The sequence below is a fragment of the Trachemys scripta genome, chromosome 3 (genome assembly GCF_013100865.1).
Source record: "Trachemys scripta elegans isolate TJP31775 chromosome 3, CAS_Tse_1.0, whole genome shotgun sequence".
In the NCBI taxonomy this organism is placed as follows: domain Eukaryota; kingdom Metazoa; phylum Chordata; order Testudines; family Emydidae; genus Trachemys; species Trachemys scripta.
The window spans coordinates 185,981,193-186,000,943 of NC_048300.1; the positions used below are offsets into that span (position 1 = coordinate 185,981,193).

The window sequence follows — 19,751 nt, forward strand, 5'->3', positions numbered from 1 at the left end:
ATTTATATGGTGCCACCCTCTTTTTAGATTGTTTGTTTCAAGTACTATATAAACTATACAACAGAAGGGTTTAACAACCAATTCTGGTCCTGTTCAGTACTCCTCTTTCAAGAAAAGCTCCCAGTGAAGTCAGTGGGAACTTTGCATGAGTAAAGAGTGTTGAGTTTTCTTTGAGAGAAAGAGAAGAAGATAAAGAAAGAGAAGAGCAAAAGAGAATACAAAGATTATTATTTATTTGTATTATAGTAGGGTGCAGCGGTCAAAACGAGATCCGGTATTTGTGTTGGGTACTGTATAAACATTGTAAAAGATTTTCACTTCCATATTTTAAGGTGGAAATAACGTGTCAATTGAGGATTCATAATTTGGTCTTGCAGACAGGTGTCTAAATGCTTTCAAAAGCAAATGCCTCAAGAAAATACTAGGAATTACATTTATTTAATTTATAGAAATGCCAAGATTCGTCAGAGAGTTCATGAACTTCTCTCCAAAGTTATCCAGAAAAGAAGACACAAATGTCTGGGACATGTGCTAAGAATGAAGCCAGAGCATCTGCCCTAGCAGATGTGCCACTGGGCAGGTGGAAGAACACGTAGAGGGAGTTAACTGAAAGAATCCATCAAAAGGGAAAACTTATGGGACCTAACAATGTAGAGGACATGAAAGAGCAGCCTAGGATAGGCAGGGATGGTACAGCTGTGTTTGAGTTGGTGTAGGAAGGATTCAGAAGATTTTGTTCTAGCCTATCAATGTTTACAGTCTAGTCCTAAAAGGCACACACAAGTAAGGTGCATCTTACAAGTGGGAAAATCCTGCATTCCTTAATTAGGACTTCATTGGGGAGTTCGCCTGGAGAAGGACCGCAGGGTTTGATCCGGTGTTCATGTTTGCTTCAAACCTGGGTAATATTACCAAGGTTGATTTTGTAATATCTCTCACAAGTTGGAAAATTCCCAAAATACTAACCAAATAATCTTTTAGGAATCTATTTATAGTGTCTTGTGTGTTCTCCTTTGTCATGCTGCCAACTTATCTTGATTTTAGCTGAATCTTGGGGGGGGGAAATTGTTCATGAGGTATTTCACTGTTGTAAACTTGCTAGAAGTCCTTTTCTCATAATACAGTATCTTAATACAGTAACTCCTCACTTAAAGTTGTCCCACTTAACATTGTTTCATTGTTAGTTGCTGATCAATTAGAGAACAGGCTCGTTTAAAGTTGTGCAATGATCCCTTATAATGTTGTTTGGCAGCCGCCTGCTTTGTCCACTGCTTGCAGAAAGAGCAGCCCATTGGAGCTAGTGGGGGCTTGGAACCAGGATGGACTGGCAGCCCCCCATCAGCTACCCTAAGTTCTCTGTGCAGCAGCCGCCCAGCAGGCTATAAATTTCCGAGCAGTTCGGCTGTCCCTCCCCGCACTGCCTGCTCCTGCCCTCTGCCTTGGAGCTGCTCCCAGGAGCCTCCTGCTTGCTGTGCAGGGAGGGGGGAGCAAAGGGGTACTAATATCAAGGTGTCCTCCTCCCCCCGCTCCTGTACCTTATTGCCACAGAGAAGGGGCGGGGGGCAGGACAGGGCTCAGGACGGAGGGAGCTTGCTGGCAGCAGCTGCTGTCTCAACTTGCTAATCTATTTAAAAAGGCAGTGTACTTAGAGTGGGGTCAGCGTACTTGAAGGGGAAATGCTTGTCTCTCTCTCTCACACACACAGTGTGTGTCTCTGTCTCTCTCTGCCATGCTGTCTCCCCTCCCTCTATTCGTGCTGCCTTGTTGAGGGCTCAGCCGAGTGCTTGTTCATCATTTATCAGTAAGGCGTTCCCTGGGAAATATCCCACCCTATTCCACCCTCTGATTTCACTTCACCACCTCAACCAAGCTTCACAATCATCATTGCTGTATACAGTATTAAATTGTTTGTTTAAAACTTATACTGTGTATATGTATGTGTGTATAAAATATAGTCTTTTGTCTGGTGAAAAACATTTCCCTGGAACCTAACCGCCCCTCCCCATTTACATTAATTCTTATGAGGAAATTGGATTTGCTTAACATCATTTTGCTTAAAGTAGCATTTGTCAGGAACATAACTACAACGTTAAGCGAGGAGTTACTGTACATTAAAATTGCACTGATTCTCCTTTGAGAATTGTCCATACAAATACTCACTCTTGGGAGAAGGGTGCCCTTGGCATAGGAGTTCAGAAACCTCAAGCCAGTGTGCTTTGGGGCAGTGCCCAGAGGACAACCAATCAAGGTCGGGGGCCCCATAGTGCTACCACTGTACAAACACATAAAAAGACACAGTCCCTCCCATGAGCAGTTTACAATCTGATCAAAGAGCACAGATTAGGCTGCATATGGGGATTTTTTTTTTAATAAATACATTTCAAAATGAAATAGTTTGATGTCTATTCCTCCTTACCAGCCAAGAATATAAGGTTGAGGTTTTCCCTGCTACAATGAATAACATCACTGCAACTTGAAACAAGTGTTGGGGATGTGGCTCTTTGCATGGCTTTAGATGTTAATGATGACCCCATGTACCCGCAATTTCAAAATGAGCTTAATATCACATGCTGCAATTACTTAAAATAACATTTTTTCTATGAAGGTAAGGTGGTGTTACAAGACCAGATGCATCCTAACATTCTACAAATACATTAGAAGCAAGAGGAAGACCAAGGACAGAGTAGCCCCGTTACTCAATGACGGGGGAAACACAATAACAGAAAATGTGGAAATGGCAGAGGTGCTTAATGACTTCTTTGTTTCGGTTTTCGCCAAGAAGGTTGGTGGCGATTGGATGTCTAACATAGTGAATGCCAGTGAAAATGAGGTACGATCAGAGTCTAAAATAGGGAAAGAACAAGTCAAAAATTACTTAGGACAAGTTAAATGCATTCAAATCACCAGGGCCTGATGAAATGCATCCTAGAAAGATAATGGATCAAATAATTGAGCAATCAATTTGCAAACATCTAGAAGATTATAAGGTGATAAATAACAGTCAGCATGGATTTGTCAAGAACAAACCGTGTCAAACCAACCTGATAGCTTTCTTTGACAGGGTAACAAGCCTTGTGGATAGTGAGGAAGCAGTAGATGTGGTATATCTTGACTTTAGTAAGGCTTCTGATACTGTCTCACATTATCTTCTCATAAACAAACTAGGGAAATGCAACCTACATGGAATTACTATAAGATGCATGCATAACTGAGTGGAAAATTGTTCCCAGGGAGTAGTTATCAGTGTTTCACTGTTGGGGTGACCAGATGTTCTGATTTTATACGGACAGTCCTGATTTTTGGGTCTTTTTCTTATATAGGCTCCTGTTACCCTCCACCCCCTGTTCTGATTTTTCACATTTGCTGTCTGGTCATCCTATTCACAGTCATGCTGGAAGGGCATAACGAGTGGGGTCCCGCAGAGATTGGTTCTGGGTCCAGTTCTGTTCAATATCTTCATCAATGATTTAGATAATGACATAGAGAGTATACTTATAACATTTAATAATCTATGGAGATATCCTATCTCCTAGAACTGGAAGGGACCTTGAAAGGTCATCGAGTCCAGCCCCCTGCCTTCACTAGCAGGACCAAGTACTGATTTTGCCCCAGATCCCCAAGTGGTCCCCGCAAGGATTGAACTCACAACCCTGGGTTTAGCAGGCCAATGCTCAAACCACTGAGCTATCCCTCCCCCCCTAACATTTGTGGACAATACCAAGCTGGGAGGGGTTGCAAGTGCTTTGTAGGATAGGATTAAAATTCAAAATAATCTGGACAAACTGGAGAAATGGTCTGAAGTAAATAGGATGAAATTCTGGGCGCCACATTTAAAGAAAGATGTAGACAAATTGTAGAAAATCCAGAGGAGCAAAAAACATGATTAAAGGTGTAGAAAACATGACCAATGAGGGAAGATTGAAAAAATTTGGTTTGTTTAGTCTGGAGAAGAGAAGACTGAGAAGGGACATGATAACTGTTTTCAAGTTCCCTACATAAAAGGTTGTTACAAGGAGGAGGGAGAAAAATTGTTGTTCTTAACCTCTGTGGATAGGACAAGAAGCAATGGGCTTAAATTGCAGCAAGTGCGGTTTAGGTTGGACATTAGGAAAAACTTCCTAACTGTCAGAGTGGTTAATAAATTGCCTAGGGAGGTTGTGGAATCTCCATCATTGGGGACTTTTAAGAGCAGGTTGGACAAACACCTGTCAGGGATGGTCTAGATAAAACTTAGTCCTGCCTTGAGTGCAGGGAACTAGACTAGATGACCTCTCGCGGTCCCTTCCAGTTCTATGATTCTATGATTTATGATACCCTTAATTGTGATCCAAATGTCACTGTACTATTCCCTTCAAACTGGAATGGAAGTTAACCCTGTTAAAAAAAATCCCTAGGGAAATTTCAAAAACAAAGAAAGATAACATTTAGGACAAACCATTCGGATGCTTTAATTTAATTGACATCTCTGACACACTTTATACCAGCTATTGTAACTCAAAAAATCCCTTACGTTGAGTTCTTAACTAACATTTAGCGTTATATATTGTTTTCATGGTGCGCAGCAGTTGCAACTGTCAATCATCTTACTTTTACTGTGACAATTATTATTACAGAGCACCTAGAGCCCCAGTAAAAACAACAAGGAGTCTGGTGGCACCTTAAAGACTAACAGATTTATTTGGGCATAAGCTTTTGTGGGTAAAAAGCCCACTTCTTCAGATGCATGGAAATGACTCCATGCATCTGAGGAAGTGGCCTTTTTACACCCGAAAGCTTAAGCCCAAATAAATCTGTTAGTCTTTAAGATGCCACCAGATTCCTCATTGTTTTTGTGGATACAGACTAACGCGGCTACTCCTCTGATACTTAGAGCCCCAGTATCATTGCAGTGTCACCATACAAGGTGTTGTATAGACATATAATGAAAAACAGTCTCTGCCCTAAAGGGTTTACAATATAAGTAGACAGAGGGACAAGGGTTGGAAAAAGGATAAATTTATTTACCCTATTATCTATATGGGGAGTTGGGATAGGGAGATATTAACTAACTTGCTCAACATCAATTAGAAAATCTGTAGCAGGAGCGGAACCCAAAGCTCCTTAGCCCTTGCTAAGTTTTAACCATTCTTACTGGAAGTTTGTGTTCTGTTTTATACGCTTTGTTACCATTTGGTTTCCTCATTGTACTTTCATCTTAAATTGTGTTTCATACTCAGGAATTCACACCATAGCTATTATGTTACTAGCATATATATGTGTTTGGCACAATTATACCATACATAAGAGTAACTCAAACTGTCTTGACAGTCTCATTATTTCTTGTGTTCTATGCTGCTTTTAAATTTTCACTGAGATTACTTTTTCATGTTGCAGATTTATAGTCAGATCAGATCCCATTTGTGTCAACTGCTCTCACTTCATGGATTTAACAGCTGTTCATTAATGCTTATTCATCTTTCTGCCATAAAACCAATAACTCACTTTCCCATTGTGCATCAAACTTTACAGAAGCATTGACTCCCCTAGCTTTTTCCCACTGTGTGGCTATAACACTCTTGTAAGAGAGATGTGTGGGAGGAAGACTTTTAACTCTGCATTTCCTGGTTTTCCAATGTTTGAGTTTTAGGAAGTATATTCTTGAGTTCAGAAATGGCACAAGAAGCAGATGGCACTCTTAAACACCTGAAATCTTAATTCCACGTTAACAGAGTTTTTTAGATTTTAATTTCCTTATCTTCAAATATTTCTCTCACCAACACCACAAGAGGAGCACCTGCTTTTTCCATAACAATCTCCTGTCTACCTGTATCAGATGCACCATTTGCATTACCTTTGACTTTGAGCTTTTTTCAGTGTTTGTTGTTACCATTTTCTCTACCCCTCCCGTTATCTATTATCATTCTCTGTGCTATGCCAGCAGAACCCCCAGCGGAGATGAAATATTAGCCAACAGAAGCATAGATACACCACCTTCCTGAACGACATTAGCCAAGACAACAAAAGTATTCTTCTGTCAACATAGTTGCATCTACACCAGGGGTTTTGCCAACACACGTAGGTCAATTATGGGGTGTGATTTTTTCACACTGCTATCCAGCATAGCTATGCTGGCAAAACTTTGTAGTGAAATCTAAGCCTAAAATAGGACCCAGTCCTTCAACGTATTGAGCACCTCCCTGTCCTGAAGTCAGTGTAATTTGAGGGCAGTCAGCACTTCACACATAGGTGCTCAGCACCTCTCCAGAGCAGACCTTTAGCTTTTAAGCTCTTCAGGACAGAGATCATGTCTTTACTAATTTTGTAAAGTGTTATTAATGTAAGGACCTATGTAAAGCATAATAATCAACTACTGGTTTATCCCTAAACCTTAATTTGTGAGATCTGAGGACAGGACAGCTTGAGGAGATTCTTGCCACAGAGCAAGCATCCCACAGAAATGGAACACAGAAAAAGTGACAAAAACATTTTTGTCAATGTGAAAACTGAATGTGGAATGACTGTGGAATATGCTCCCATATGTTTTTGCTAGAATCTCATTTTCCATACATTCTGTCATGACAATCTGCATATGCACACATTACTTCAAAGGTTTCTCTCTCAAGTTGTTAGGGTCACGCAATACAGGTGATGTGTTGGCATTTAATTGTGTTACATGTAGGTAATTATTTTTTTCCTCTGGTCCGGCTTATTTTTGTTTAATCTGCTGTTAAATAAAAGAAAATACCCCTTGCAACTCATTTTCTGTTTGTTTTTAAATATGCTGCTGTGCACTGCTTCTTCTGTTTTCCTTTGATGAGATGAGTGGTGACAGCTCAAACAATGCTTTAGTTTGTCAATGTCCAGATTCACTCCTACATCATGAAACAAGCTCACGGGTTGTTATTGTTTTCCACACCAGAGCTTCTGATCCCTCATGACAAAAGGGCAGAGATGCTTGCATTCATGTTGTGAATACCCTGTTAGAGTTTTTTCAGTGAACTCATTGTAGCCTGTTTGCTCTTATCACTTACCACACAGTAAGGAAAGGACCATTTATTCTTGTGCAGCTCATGTAGTTCTTACCAGAGAATAAGTTGCATGAAATGCACAAACGGTGTTTTAGTGAAGTCTTGATCATGACCACACTTTTAACTTGGCAATATTTTTTCGTATTGTTTACATTATAGTGGATCTGAAAAGATCGCTTTTGCTTGGGTCCCCCCTGCCCCACATGCTTTTTCAATAGTTTTGATCTTGCAGTGGAAGGTATGTTAGGAGAACTACTAGGGGGCTAAAACAGACATTGAATTAATTGGGACACTACTTCCCATTCAGGGAGGCCAGTGGTAGAGCAAAATGCCACCAGCTGCATTATTATTTATAGCAGTACTTCTTTAATATCAATTTTCCAAATCAACTATCTGACTGCAGTTTAGGACTCAACATCATTGCTCCAGGCACGTCTCATGGCTCCCTTCATGCCCACTTTGGTTCTACATATCTTTGCAGAACTGGTATGAGCTCCAAAATTAAAGTAAAGCACTTCTGTGTTAAGTTAAAGTAAAGCCTAAGTATTTTGCTGAACTGGGGCCAGAGTGCTCAGCACTTTGCAGGCTCAATCCCACTGGGAGGACAGTCTAGCTGTATCACAGCAGTAGCTTCTTAGATTTGGACAGTTTTGTAAAAATTTTTGCTAGTTCTTTAATTTTTATAAAAAGTACCAACATATTAGTGAGATATGTGATATAAATGTCTTTAACATGGTAAAATAATAACACTTGTACTAATCTAGTGCCCTCATCTAAGGACCTCAATGCAGATTAAAAACTTTAAAAAGTACAGTAGAGCCTCACTAATTCATACTTTGAGACTTGGCTGATTTTATAATTTGCACTCACAAAAATGGCAATCTCGCCCCTATTCTCAATACAGATTTATAAGCAGACAGCTATAATGAGGGCCCTGTCTACACAACCAGCTAGAGCACGGCAAGCCAGGGAGTAAATCTACAGCACACTATCTTGCCACACACTAACAAGACACTGTGTAGACCCTATTACCAGGTGCTAAAAGTTCCTTAGGGTGCTTTGCTGAATTCCCATTTCAAACATCAAAGCTGCTGTAGGAGGGTTCACATGTAGATTCACACCCTGCCTTACCAGGTACTAAATCACTGGTAGTCAAGCCCTTCATCCCATTTTGGAAAGCTTAATTGTTTTTACAAAATATCTTCCAGAACATTTAATACATACTGATGTATCATAATACAATTAAGTGTAAATTACAACTACTGAATTAAAGATTCTGCTCTTCTTACTCACAATGAATGGTACCTTATTCTGTGAATAAACTTTATTGCAGTGGGGCTACTTGCAGAGTAAGGTACTAGTCAACATAAGGGAGTTCATAATCAGGCCCTAAATGAACAAAGTACATTCAATGAAGTACTATCTTTGCTTTTTAAATCATCTTTGCTCACACTCACTAATTCACAATGGGTCTCCTGTTAATTAGTGTGAATTGGCAAGTTTTGGCTGTGTTTAATTTAGGTTAACTTTAAGTGTTTTACAGTGTATCAGTGATTATTAAAACCTCTTGTTAAAAACGTGCATGCAGGAGTGAGTGCAAATCTTGTGACAACTGCTGCTATCAGTCAACTCTGCATGTGCTTTTAGTCATTGGCTCACGTTGTGTTTTTTTTGTTTTGGGTAGTTTCTAATATCAGCTTCTAACTGAGTTTGAGTTCTTGAAGTAGCAAGATACAGCGTTCAGGTCACACAGCATGGTATAAAGAAGGAAGACTCCTCTAAATGCCTATTGGATCTCTGAATATTCCATCCCATTCTCCTTTTTGCATCCCCTCTGCAACCTTGAGCCACTAGTTTGCAACCACCATGCAGTTCTTTTGTACTTTGTACAAAGCCCAGACAGAACTCCTTTTGGAATACAGTATGTCAACACTAGTTCTTAATTGGTCCCTCAAGGAAAATGAGAGGTATTCTATTCCCCAAGGTGTTCAGAGTGCTGCTTCTACTGCAGTTCCAGCCTTTGCCCAATAACAAATCAGAAAGACCGAGAATTGGATGCAGGTCCCTTGTAGTCCCTTACATAGCTGTGACAAACACTCCCACTGTGTTGCAGTGTTGTTGGATACAATGTTTTGAGTAAGACAATGTTTATCCATTACTAACCTGTCTCTGAATGTACCTTCATGTACTTTTTGCCTACTCATGTTCAGATAACTTGATATTAATAGTTGTTGCAATGGAAGGAAGTAAAGCTGGCTATGCATCATCAGCCTCTCCTATCTGATTTTCAGAGATCCATTTATAACAAAATATATTGGCCTTACCAGGAGAACATTTGAAAAAGGAAGATAAACAATTTGCATAAAATTGTGATATAATTAATTCTGCATAATTCTAGATCTGTAATAAACTCTACATTGGCAGCCTCCTGTGTCTGTGCAGAGCTCTTTCCTAGATATTTGTACCTGCTGGTGTTATCCACTGGTGCTATAGTGGTGCACACCTCCCTAGTAGATAGGCAGCAGCTTATTTAGGTTTGAAACAGTGGGATTTTCACAAGTGTGGCTACACTGGTACAACTATCTCCAGTACAGACAGGCCCTGTGACACTTGACAGCGTCGTGAAAAAATAAGAAAAAGAGACACCTGATTTTTAAATTACTTCATTACATATCTTGTATAATGATAACTACCTAAAACTGTAGGTTCAAATCTATAGGAAATAATTTCTCCCTCCATGGTAAAGAAAACTAGGTTTTATCTATCATGTAGTGGAGTCTTTCAGACAGAGATTTAAAAAAATAAGGTTCTCTAGGGCTGTTCACAATATCTTTTCATGACAAGGATAGGCACCTATCTGATTGAATTCTTCCACAATGTGCATGATTATTATTTTCATAAATGCCTTTTTTACACGTGCACTTTACTGGTTTCCCTCCTCTCTCATCCTGCACTGGGGGTTGCTTGCTCTCTATTCCAGATTCAGTTGCAGCAGTGGCGTTGAAACAGTTTTTATAGTGCGGGTGCTGAGAGCCATTGAACAAAACTGTAAACCCTGTAAAAATATATGAATGGAATATATTTATTATTCCATTAATTTATTATTAATATAAAAATATTAGTGGAAACCACTTCAAGCCAAGGAGTTCCAGCAACCCTTGGTTGCAGCGCTGTAGTGCTTCGGGATGAAAGTGCTTGCTATATGTGTGTAAATGATATATACCAGGGGATCCGAGTGTTTTATAATCAGGAATTAAGTCTCACAACCCCTTTCTGTATCCCCCACGTAGGGATTAATCAGAGATCTCCAGTAACCCCATACAAAGATAACACTGCAGACGAGGAACAAAAACAACATCAGGGTCGCGTCCCAGCCCCGCGCCTGCCCACCTCCCGGAACCCAACCAATAGGGCAAAGGCCCTGACTGCTTAACAGCCGCTGCAGCTAGATCCCCATAGAGCAATGGAGGATAAAGAGCAGGTCACGTGAGGTAAGAGGGCTCCACCCCCTTCTATTCTCAGCCCCGCCCCCGAGTGGGCGGAAGGAAGGGGGCTCCCCGGCCCTGCTGGCTGGGCCGGACGGCGGGTGTGTGGAACGCGGGGGGTTGATACATTGTAGCGCCCGCGCCAGGTGAGCGGAACTGGGGGCTGCGCGGGGTCCCCGGGCGGAGCGCGGTGGCGGCAGCAGCGGGTGTGTGACTGCGCTACACAAGGGCGAGCGGCTGGCTTCAGTGTTGCGCAGGCTGGAGCGGCGGGCCGAGCCGGGTAATCCCCGCCCAGAGGTGTGTGCAGGTGCTGCCGGGGGGGACTGAATGGGCATCGTGAGTTTTGCCTGCTCGGAAACGTACCTGCACTTTGTGTCGAGTTTGCAGTGTCTAGCCCTAAGGGGACAGCCTCGCCAAGGCGGGTACCTACCCCTAGCAGGAGAGCGCCCTGGGAGTTTTGCGGCTGAGTCTCAGCGACGCAACACAGAGCAAAATCCTTCCCTCCTTACACGTGTGAGCGTTAGAAAGTGATGCAGCCCCAAGCTAGGGAGACACCTCGGGTATAACACTAGAGTGGTGTCTGATTTCTTGCTGCTTATTGACACCGCCCCCCTGCCTCAGGGATTATTTAACTGATCCACCCTTCTGTTTTGAAAGTGTGTGTGATTGTGGCTTGTCAGAGCATGGTGATGAACAGGTCTGTCCTTCCTTCCCCTTGGTTTTGTTGCTCTGGTGAGGTGGCGTCGTCGGTTATTCTTGGAGACCTGAGTAGTTGTAACTAAAATAAGGCAGCGTACACAAGCCTGATAATGTTTCCTTGTGCTGTTGCTTGCATTCTCTCGAAGTGAGTGCTGGGTGGTATACCAGGCGTAGCTTTGCTAAATGTCCATAGGACACTACAAATCAGTCATTAAAAAGAGTCTGGCAGAGCTGAGGTTGCTAGTTACTGTCGAAGACAAGTCTGATCTGAGTTAGGGGATGGTCCTGGCAGTGGATGCAGTACGTTGGAGGTTTGCATAGCTGCCACATCACCCAAATGGATGGCAATATGCATTTAAGGAGCTGGAATGTTATCCTTTTGTTGCATTTGACAGTTCAGATGTTGGGTATGTGATCTTGTTAAGATTATAGGTTTATATGCTCAAAGGTTAGAGTAGCTTGCTGTATGTTTGGATAACTTATGGCTTATGATATTGCATACATGTCACTCTAACTGGAACTGATCAAAACCCTTCCACACAGTGACTTTTTGACTGTAATGAAGATGTGGAAGATAACAGTTTTGGTTGAGACTTGGAGGTGGGTTTTTTTTTATCAACATTTCTGTTTTAGAAAACAAAAATATTCTCCTTGGGCAAGAATGGAGTGGGAAAACCAAAATCTGAAAATATTTTCTGGTAGTGTTCTATTTAAAAAAATAAAAAAAGGGGGGGGGGGGAGAAATAAGGCACTTGTCTTTGTTTCCTTGTACTCTTTGGGTTGGGGATGGTCTCTTTTATGTTTGTACCGTATCTAGCACAATGAGGTCTTGGCCCATGACTAGGGTTCTAAGTGCTATGATAATACAAATGATAATAAAACAGATAGTAAATGATTGGTCCCTGCTCCAAAGGATTTATAACCATTTTAGCAGCTGTAGTAGGCAGTGTTTATGCTCTTCCTCTCATGGCTCTGTCACTTCTTCCTCCTAAGGAAAAATATTAATTTAGTGTATCTACTCCCTGCACTCCAGATATGGGCATGCTAATGTAGCTGTCCTTTGAAACAAGAGAAGCAGTGAGATGGGATCTAACTGTTTTCCTCCCTTGAAACTTAATTTGTGGGAGGATAACAGTTATAACCGAGAAACCATTTTTATTAGAAATTCTGTACCCACAAGAATGCATATGACAGGTCCCTGTTCCAATGAACTTGTAGTCTGAGGCTTCAGTCTCATGGTTGGAGTCTAAATGATGGACTTGAGACATGTGAGGGTGTAATGTACACGAGGAAATGGGATGGGGGAAGGAATGATATGACTTACAAGTATGATTACACAGATACAGATGTGCATGTTTTGATGGCTGAAAAGTTTTTAAAGTGTAAGTGCACATTTCTGTGAAACTAAAGGTAAATTTACAGTATATATTGTTGAGTGATATCTAGAAATGTCCAACAAAACTTTGACTCTGAGTGAAATTATTTGTGTGAATTGGGTTGATTTGTCTTTAGTATGCTCCTGGGTAATTCTGTGCCAAAAAATTAAATTCTATGCACAATAGTTTGAAATTCTGCATATTTTATTTGTCAAAATAACACAATATAATCACACCAGTTTCAGTTCTTTTGGTAATTTTATTTCAAAATACCTGTCAGCAAGTATGTCTGTAACAATAAAGACAAAAAAGATTCAGTAAATGTTCTTTGACAAATTCCTTAGTAGGCATATTAATACAGAACTTTGAGTAATAATTCATTTAAATTACAATACAGAAACAGATTTCCCTCACCCCTCAGAAGCAGTGCAAAGTCTTGGCAGAATCAGGGGTAACGGAGGAGCTGAGGAAGATGGAAGTAATTGCTGGGAAGGAACATGGGAGTGAATGTGGAGGGTTGTTGGGTGTGAGCGGGAGAAGTATGGAACATTTTTTGGGTAGGGAGGGATTGTTAGGGAATTGGGAAGCCTGGTCCATGCAGACCCTGGCTGACCCCTAGCCTCTTCATTCAGTCAAGGAACATCTGCCTGTCCCCATATATCTTTGCACCTACACTCAGCTACCCTGTCCTCCCCTGTTCCCTCCCCCACCCAGCCTCTCCAATCCCCATGTGGCCCTGCCCCCTCTCAGCCACACTCCATCCCCATGTGGCTCTCTGCTCCTACCCCGCCTCCCCTGTCCCCATGTGGCCCTGCACCCCCATTCCCATTGAGCCCATGGCTCAATGCTGTCACCAACTAGCTCCTGTGCCCCTGCCCCAATCTGTCTCTTCCCCCACTAGCCCTTCTGAACCCCAGTCTGTGACCCTTCCCCAGCAGCTCCATGTGCCTGATCTCTGTCCCCCCATCCCCATATCCTGTGCCTCCTCACCTGGCTTCACGGGCAGGGCACTGTGAGAAAAGTAGCCTCTCCTCCTTCCTATCCAGGGCTGGCTGCCCCCTCTTTTGGCACCACAGCAACTTTTGGTGGGCAAAAGGTATAACTGCAACACCTCTTTTGGCAGAATGTATTTTCTGCCGAGAAAAAAAATCAGTGGGGGATGTGAATTCTGCGCAACCGCAGTGGCACAGAATTCCCGCAGGAGTATTAGAACAAACTTAAGTGGTAGCTCCTAAATTCTGTAGACTTCCTTGCCAGCAATGTTTGTTAGAGTGCAAGTCACTAATTCCTCCTAATATTAAAGAATTTGACTTCTCAGACCAAATACTAATACAATCTAAATATAACTAATGTAATGTAGTAATTTTTACTCCAAACTAAATAATTATTCCATTGTATAAAGCCAAGTGTGTCTTTCACAGCTGAATAAGTTTGTATACTGCTTCTATAAGTGCACGGCCTCTTTAGCATAGTAAAAACTTAGTTTTGAAGACTTGCTTCTGCCTGTCATGTGTTTTATAGTAATTCTGATTACATTTTAACTTCATTTTTTCGTTACTGTCAAATTACGTGGATTCTAGACTTGAATATTGAATATATGAATATTCTATAAATATTCATCTTGAAGTGGAATATGTATAGAAGTAAATTTACCTTGTTTTTTAATAATGCAAATATTTAAAAAATGCAGATTTTTAGGTAGGTCAGATATGTAAACAAAACTGTATATAATAGCGTAGCTTTGCTTATATATGTGCTATTACAGCACTGTATAATGGAGCAAGGACATTTTATATGCAGTGTTAGAGGGACACTAACTGTAGTCTTTTGACTGATACAAGAAATATTGCATAATCTAACCAGTTAAAGAAAAGAATAAATACATTTAGAAACTTATTACAGTAGCATTGATTGCTATTTTTGAGGGTGCGTCTGCATTTCTGTTATAAACTTATTTTTTTGTTTTTAGGGGGTTTATATGTAAAGTTGAAAAAATTAATATCCTGTTTAGCATAAATATCTATTTGGCTAACTAAGATTGGTTTTTATTCTCTCACTAATAAGCCCCAAAAGCAAGTGTAAATTAGGGGAGGAATACTGATCCTAACTCTTCAGGTTTTGCCTGGCTGTTTCAGAAGTATTGGGAGTGGTGTTACCTGTTCTCTATTCTGTAATACCTATGCACAATGTCAGGTTTCAGAGTAACAGCCGTGTTAGTCTGTATGCACAATGTGGTGCTTTGGAACCTGATCCTGCAAAGTGGTGAGCCCTTTCAACAAAGCACTTTGCAGGATCAGGTCCTTAAATGTGGTTCGAACCTCACTAGGAATTTTTCTGCTACTATTGGCTTGTCAGAACTTTAGTTTTTGTTTTTATTTTTGTGGCTTAATATCTCTCTTTGTAGAGAGATCAGGAGATAGCACAAGAACAGTATGGTACTTTTCAGTCTGCTGACTCAGCACACTAATCCTGTTGTATATTTAGTGCTTGAAAATCCAGGATTTAGTCTCTTGCCACGTATACAACAGGAATCATGACTTGATGTAGCAGTTTCTGGGACACTGCACCAATTTATTGGAGGATAGGGAAGCCTTAAGGGAGGAAATTGAAGGACACTGCATCTTTTGCTTATACACACTGTTGAATTGAAGGTCATTGATGGCAATAAACAGTTACAAAGGATGCCTGCGACGACATTATGGTTTTCTGCAACCATCTGAGGGCGCACTGCTGTCAAAATCTGAGAGACCAGTTTCAACCAATTAGGTGAAAATGAGGATGACTTGTTTTCTAAATTAGCATAAGAATGAGGGGATATTTTTGCATCAGTGTTGTGTGGTGGGTTTTTTTTTTGGGGGGGGGGGGCTAGGTACACTGAGAAAATGTAATAACCCAATTTTCCTCCTTCTAATGTTTGAGGCTGAAAAGGGTGCTAGGTATATTCATGACCAAATTAGAAGCCACAGGAAAAGCAAAGAACCATCTGGAGACTAAGGAATCTGAAATCTTCCCATGTGAAGTATCGACACAGAATAACTTTTAACCATAGAGAAAGTGTAAACAATGTATAGCCTTCAAACTGTGCCAAATGTGTTAAGAATTTTGCCTGTTTCTTAAAAATTTTCTTTTCATTATTTAGGGGAAGCAGCAGCATGAAAGATGTAGACAAAATTGAAACTTTAAAAGAAGAATGGTAGGTGCTTATTTTTTTTTTTTTCTTTGTATGGTTCTGTCCTGTCTTGTACCATCTCTTTATTTATTCAACATACCATTAATTAATAATAAAGCAAACCTTCTGTAGCTTTTATGAAAAAATATTATTGATTTAGTGACTGTGCTTTGATATGCACGTTTTATTTGGCTCCTGCCTTCAGGAATGAAAGTTGAATTAGAATTCAGTGACATTTTATGGAAAAAAAAAAAAAAAATTTTCTCTTAATTTTTTTTTTTTTTTTTCTCCAGGCTAGCACATCCCTTGTTGGTTTGTTTCTCACTGCCTCTTGAAGTACAAAGCTGTCATAACTAACCGTCTGGCTAGAGCAAACGTTTCTGCTCCTATTATCCCACATCACTGAGTTCTTTTTATTATAAAGCACTGAGGAACACTTGCAATTAAAAACAAAAGCACTGTGTTGAAGATCTGTGTTCACTTTGTCCATCTGCTCCACATACATTTTAGTTTTTTTAGAAGAGGGAAATTGCTTTTGCAGAATACTTCTCATATAACTGCAATCACAAATTGTAGGGGTGGAAGCTTTCCAAGTGGCTGCATGAACATTTATGCTTACAAGTAAAATCATAAATCTGTCTGCCTTTCTACTTTGATCCATTGGAAGCCTTTACATTATATGTGAAGATGTTTAGTTTTTATGCCTATTAAAGCATAAGGTTTTAAGGAAAAACACTGTAAATGCCTTAACAAATGCTTATAGTTCATCTGATCTTTTGTGGGAGGGGTGAGAAGGACAATTCATCGTAATGATGTAGTGAAAATAGGGATTGGGGGTGGGAATTATTAACTTTTTCTTGATGTCACTAAACCAGTAAGATTGTTTTACTTTTTTTAAAAATGTTGATCTTCTGTCTAACAATTGTTATGCTAATATTGATCATATTGCAAACTCTGCAATGAAGAGTCTTGTTAATACAAACAGACCTAATTAATATACTGAGCCATTCAAATGAACAATATTTTTTCATGAACATTCTAACATGAAGTCCTAATTTAGGAAAAATATTCAATTTTCTTTTATACAAGAGTTGGGATTATTTGAACTGTTTGAAATACTTCCTGAAGTGCTAAATTAAATAAACTTGTCTGAGCTCCTCAGTAATGCTTATCGTAGAAGTCAAATACTGCATGATCCTGTCTGATTGATTACCTCTTAGTTTAAGTTCTCATTCTGAATGAACTATCTAGTTTCTAGTCACTAAAAAGGTAACATAGTAAAGAGGAGTCTGTTCCTTTACACAGTGTACATAGCACTGTGGGTGGAAATTTGTACTTAATAGTAAAATGTTTTTGTAGGCTTTCACATCATGCTCACTGCCAAAATATCAAAGCCTTTTGTTGTATAGGCTTTCAGTAGGCTAGAGTAGCACTGGGGGACAGTTATACCCAGGTTTATCAATTGTAGTGCTAAAGACGACAAATGTCACAAAGGTTTTAGGGATGTGGGGGTGAAGGGCAAATAATCAGAAAATTAAATGAGAATAACTGATATAGAGACCTCTTTTGTTTTGTACATGACTTTTGAATTTTATCTCTGAAGAACTTTGCATGTATTTTTGCAGAAGTGGCTCAATGAAAGCAACTCAGACAACAACAAATGTTTTTCTTAGTGGCAGGGTTGACTCTGACATGCAAGTTTTCCTGTTACTACAGCAAGTCAGAAGAGAACACATCCTCTCATAGAGTTGGATTCCAAATTTAGAAGCTTCAGTATGGATGAATTTAATTCCCTTTGTACTCTCTTTGCACGTCAGAAGAATGGCATAATGTGAATCTACTATAGGCCGAGCCGTTTCATGAAAAGAATGTGACATTGCACTCTATATGATTTTATGAAAATATGCTAATGAGTATGACTATAATGTAACTGGAATATGCTTCATACAAAATCTCTTGTAAGGTATCATTACAAAGCTTATAATCTACTGAATGTGGTCATCCTATTTGTATAAATGTACCACTCTTGTATCTGAAACTAGAAATATGAAATATAACTCTGGGGGCTTATTGTAATTATGCAAAGTGTGGGCCATTAATGGTGGTTTGGAACCTTGATGGCTCCCATTAACCAGGATAATTAACTGTGGATGGCTCTGTTTGCAGGCAGGCCTTCCTGTGAGTCAGGCTGGGAGGAATGAAGGCTTGGGGTCTTACACTGACCTGTGATCATGTCACCTGAACTGGAATCCATTTTTAACCTAGTGTTTTTTTTTCCATTGAGAAAGAGGGGTGGGAACCCAGAGGAACAAAGGATTCCCACCTTATGCAAAAGATATATAAGTGGGTGGAACAGAACAAAGGGGGAGCCCTCATGAGAAATCCCCTAGCTACCATCTGAGCTGGAACAAGGGCTGTACCAGGGGAAAGGATTGTGCCCAGACTGGGAAGGCATCCAGTCTGTGAAAGAGATGTTTCAATAAATTTCTGAGGGTGAGATTTTTATCTGTATTCAGTTTTATTACTGTATTAGGCTTAGATTTGCATGTTTTTATTTTATTTTACTTGGTAATTCACTTTGTTCTGTCTGTTACTATTTGGAACCACTTAAATCCTACTTTCTGTATTTAATAAAATCACTTATTAATTAACCCAGACTATGCATTAATCCCAGGGGGGGGGGGAAGAAGAGAGCAAACAGCTAAGCATATCTCTATTAGTGTTATAGAGGGCAAACAGTTTGAGTTTACCCTGTATAAAGCTTTTACAGGGTAAAACGGATTTATTTGGAGTTTAGACCCCATTGGGACTTGGGCATCTGAGTGTTCAAGACAGGAACACTTCTGTAAGCTGCTTTCAGTTTAAGCCTACAGCTATTAGGGGACGTGGTTCAGACCTGGGTCTGGGTTTGCAGTAGGCTAGCGGGTCTGGCTCAAACCAGGCAGGGCACTGAAGTCCTAAGCTTCCAGGGCAGGAAAGCAGGAGCAGTAGTAGTATTGGCACATCAGTTGGCAGTTCCCAAGGAGGTTTCTGTGACCCAACCCGTCACACAATAGTACAGCAAACAAAGCATATTAAAATAGTCCACAAGGCTGTTCTAGTTATTGTTTTCTAACAAATTACAAAATTCATTTTGGTACAGAATTTCTTGTGTCCTTTAATGTCTCCTTAAACGACTCATTTATTTTTATTTTGTAGGGTGTGTAAACAAGGAACTGATGACCAAATTCCTAATGGTACAGAGCAAAGGTGTGAATCTTTTGTTGATAACCTTTTTGAAGAAGCTCAAAAGGTTGGTGCTATATGCATGCCACCAGCTAAAGTTAAGAATGAAGTAAGTGGTCAGCCTTTTAATTTGTATTAATTTGTTAACATGTGTCTTCACTGTAATCAATGTTTTATCATGCTGGGTATAAATTCCAGAAAACCAGCAGGGTTTCTACCCAATGTACCTGGTGAAGGTAATGTACCAATAATAACTACCACGCAGACTTCCATGTGGAAATCATCTGGTTAGCTAGGAGAACTTGACATTGAGACCAAATCCTGTGGAACTGGAGTAATGAACCCTTTATTCTCAAGAATGATGGAAAAGCATGCAGAAGAGCATCCCCACGGCAGTGTATAGAGAGGAATATACAACCCAAGGTTTTGATGTTGGACAGAGGTGACCGTACCATAATGTCTTATATGTGTTCCTCCAAAATGTATTGAGCTTATTTTATGGTGTGCCTAAACTAGTTGAAGAACACTTCACTATGCTAATGAGAACATTAGTGAAGTCTTCGCACACTCTAATTTTAAAAAGTAATAATTCAGTACTAACTGGGATTCTAAAAGTCTGGTCAGTTTTGGGCTACTTAAGTGTCTGGGAAAACTGGTTAAAGTAACAACTGTAGTGAAATCAACGTAAGAGTGTCCACTGCAAGGATTTAGCTGAATCAGTTTGTACACTGATTAAATAGGTACAATTTATTTTTGGGTAGATCAGGCTTAAATGGACAGTGAGCAGATG

The 19,751-nt window shown here is 40.1% G+C and overlaps 1 protein-coding gene across 3 annotated transcripts in view; it reads left to right on the forward strand.

Moving 5' to 3' along the window:
- Window positions 1–10,515: 10,515 nt before the first annotated feature.
- Window positions 10,516–19,751, forward strand: part of UBXN2A (UBX domain protein 2A) — a 30,008-nt gene continuing 20,772 nt past the window's right edge. For 2 of the 3 annotated variants that reach the window (XM_034766602.1, XM_034766604.1), the window contains exons 1-3: window positions 10,516–10,638; window positions 15,707–15,760; window positions 18,935–19,070. In XM_034766602.1, the coding sequence (XP_034622493.1) occupies window positions 15,720–15,760; window positions 18,935–19,070 (177 nt within the window). In that variant the 5' untranslated portion in view covers window positions 10,516–10,638; window positions 15,707–15,719. The other variant, XM_034766603.1, reaches the window with a different exon arrangement.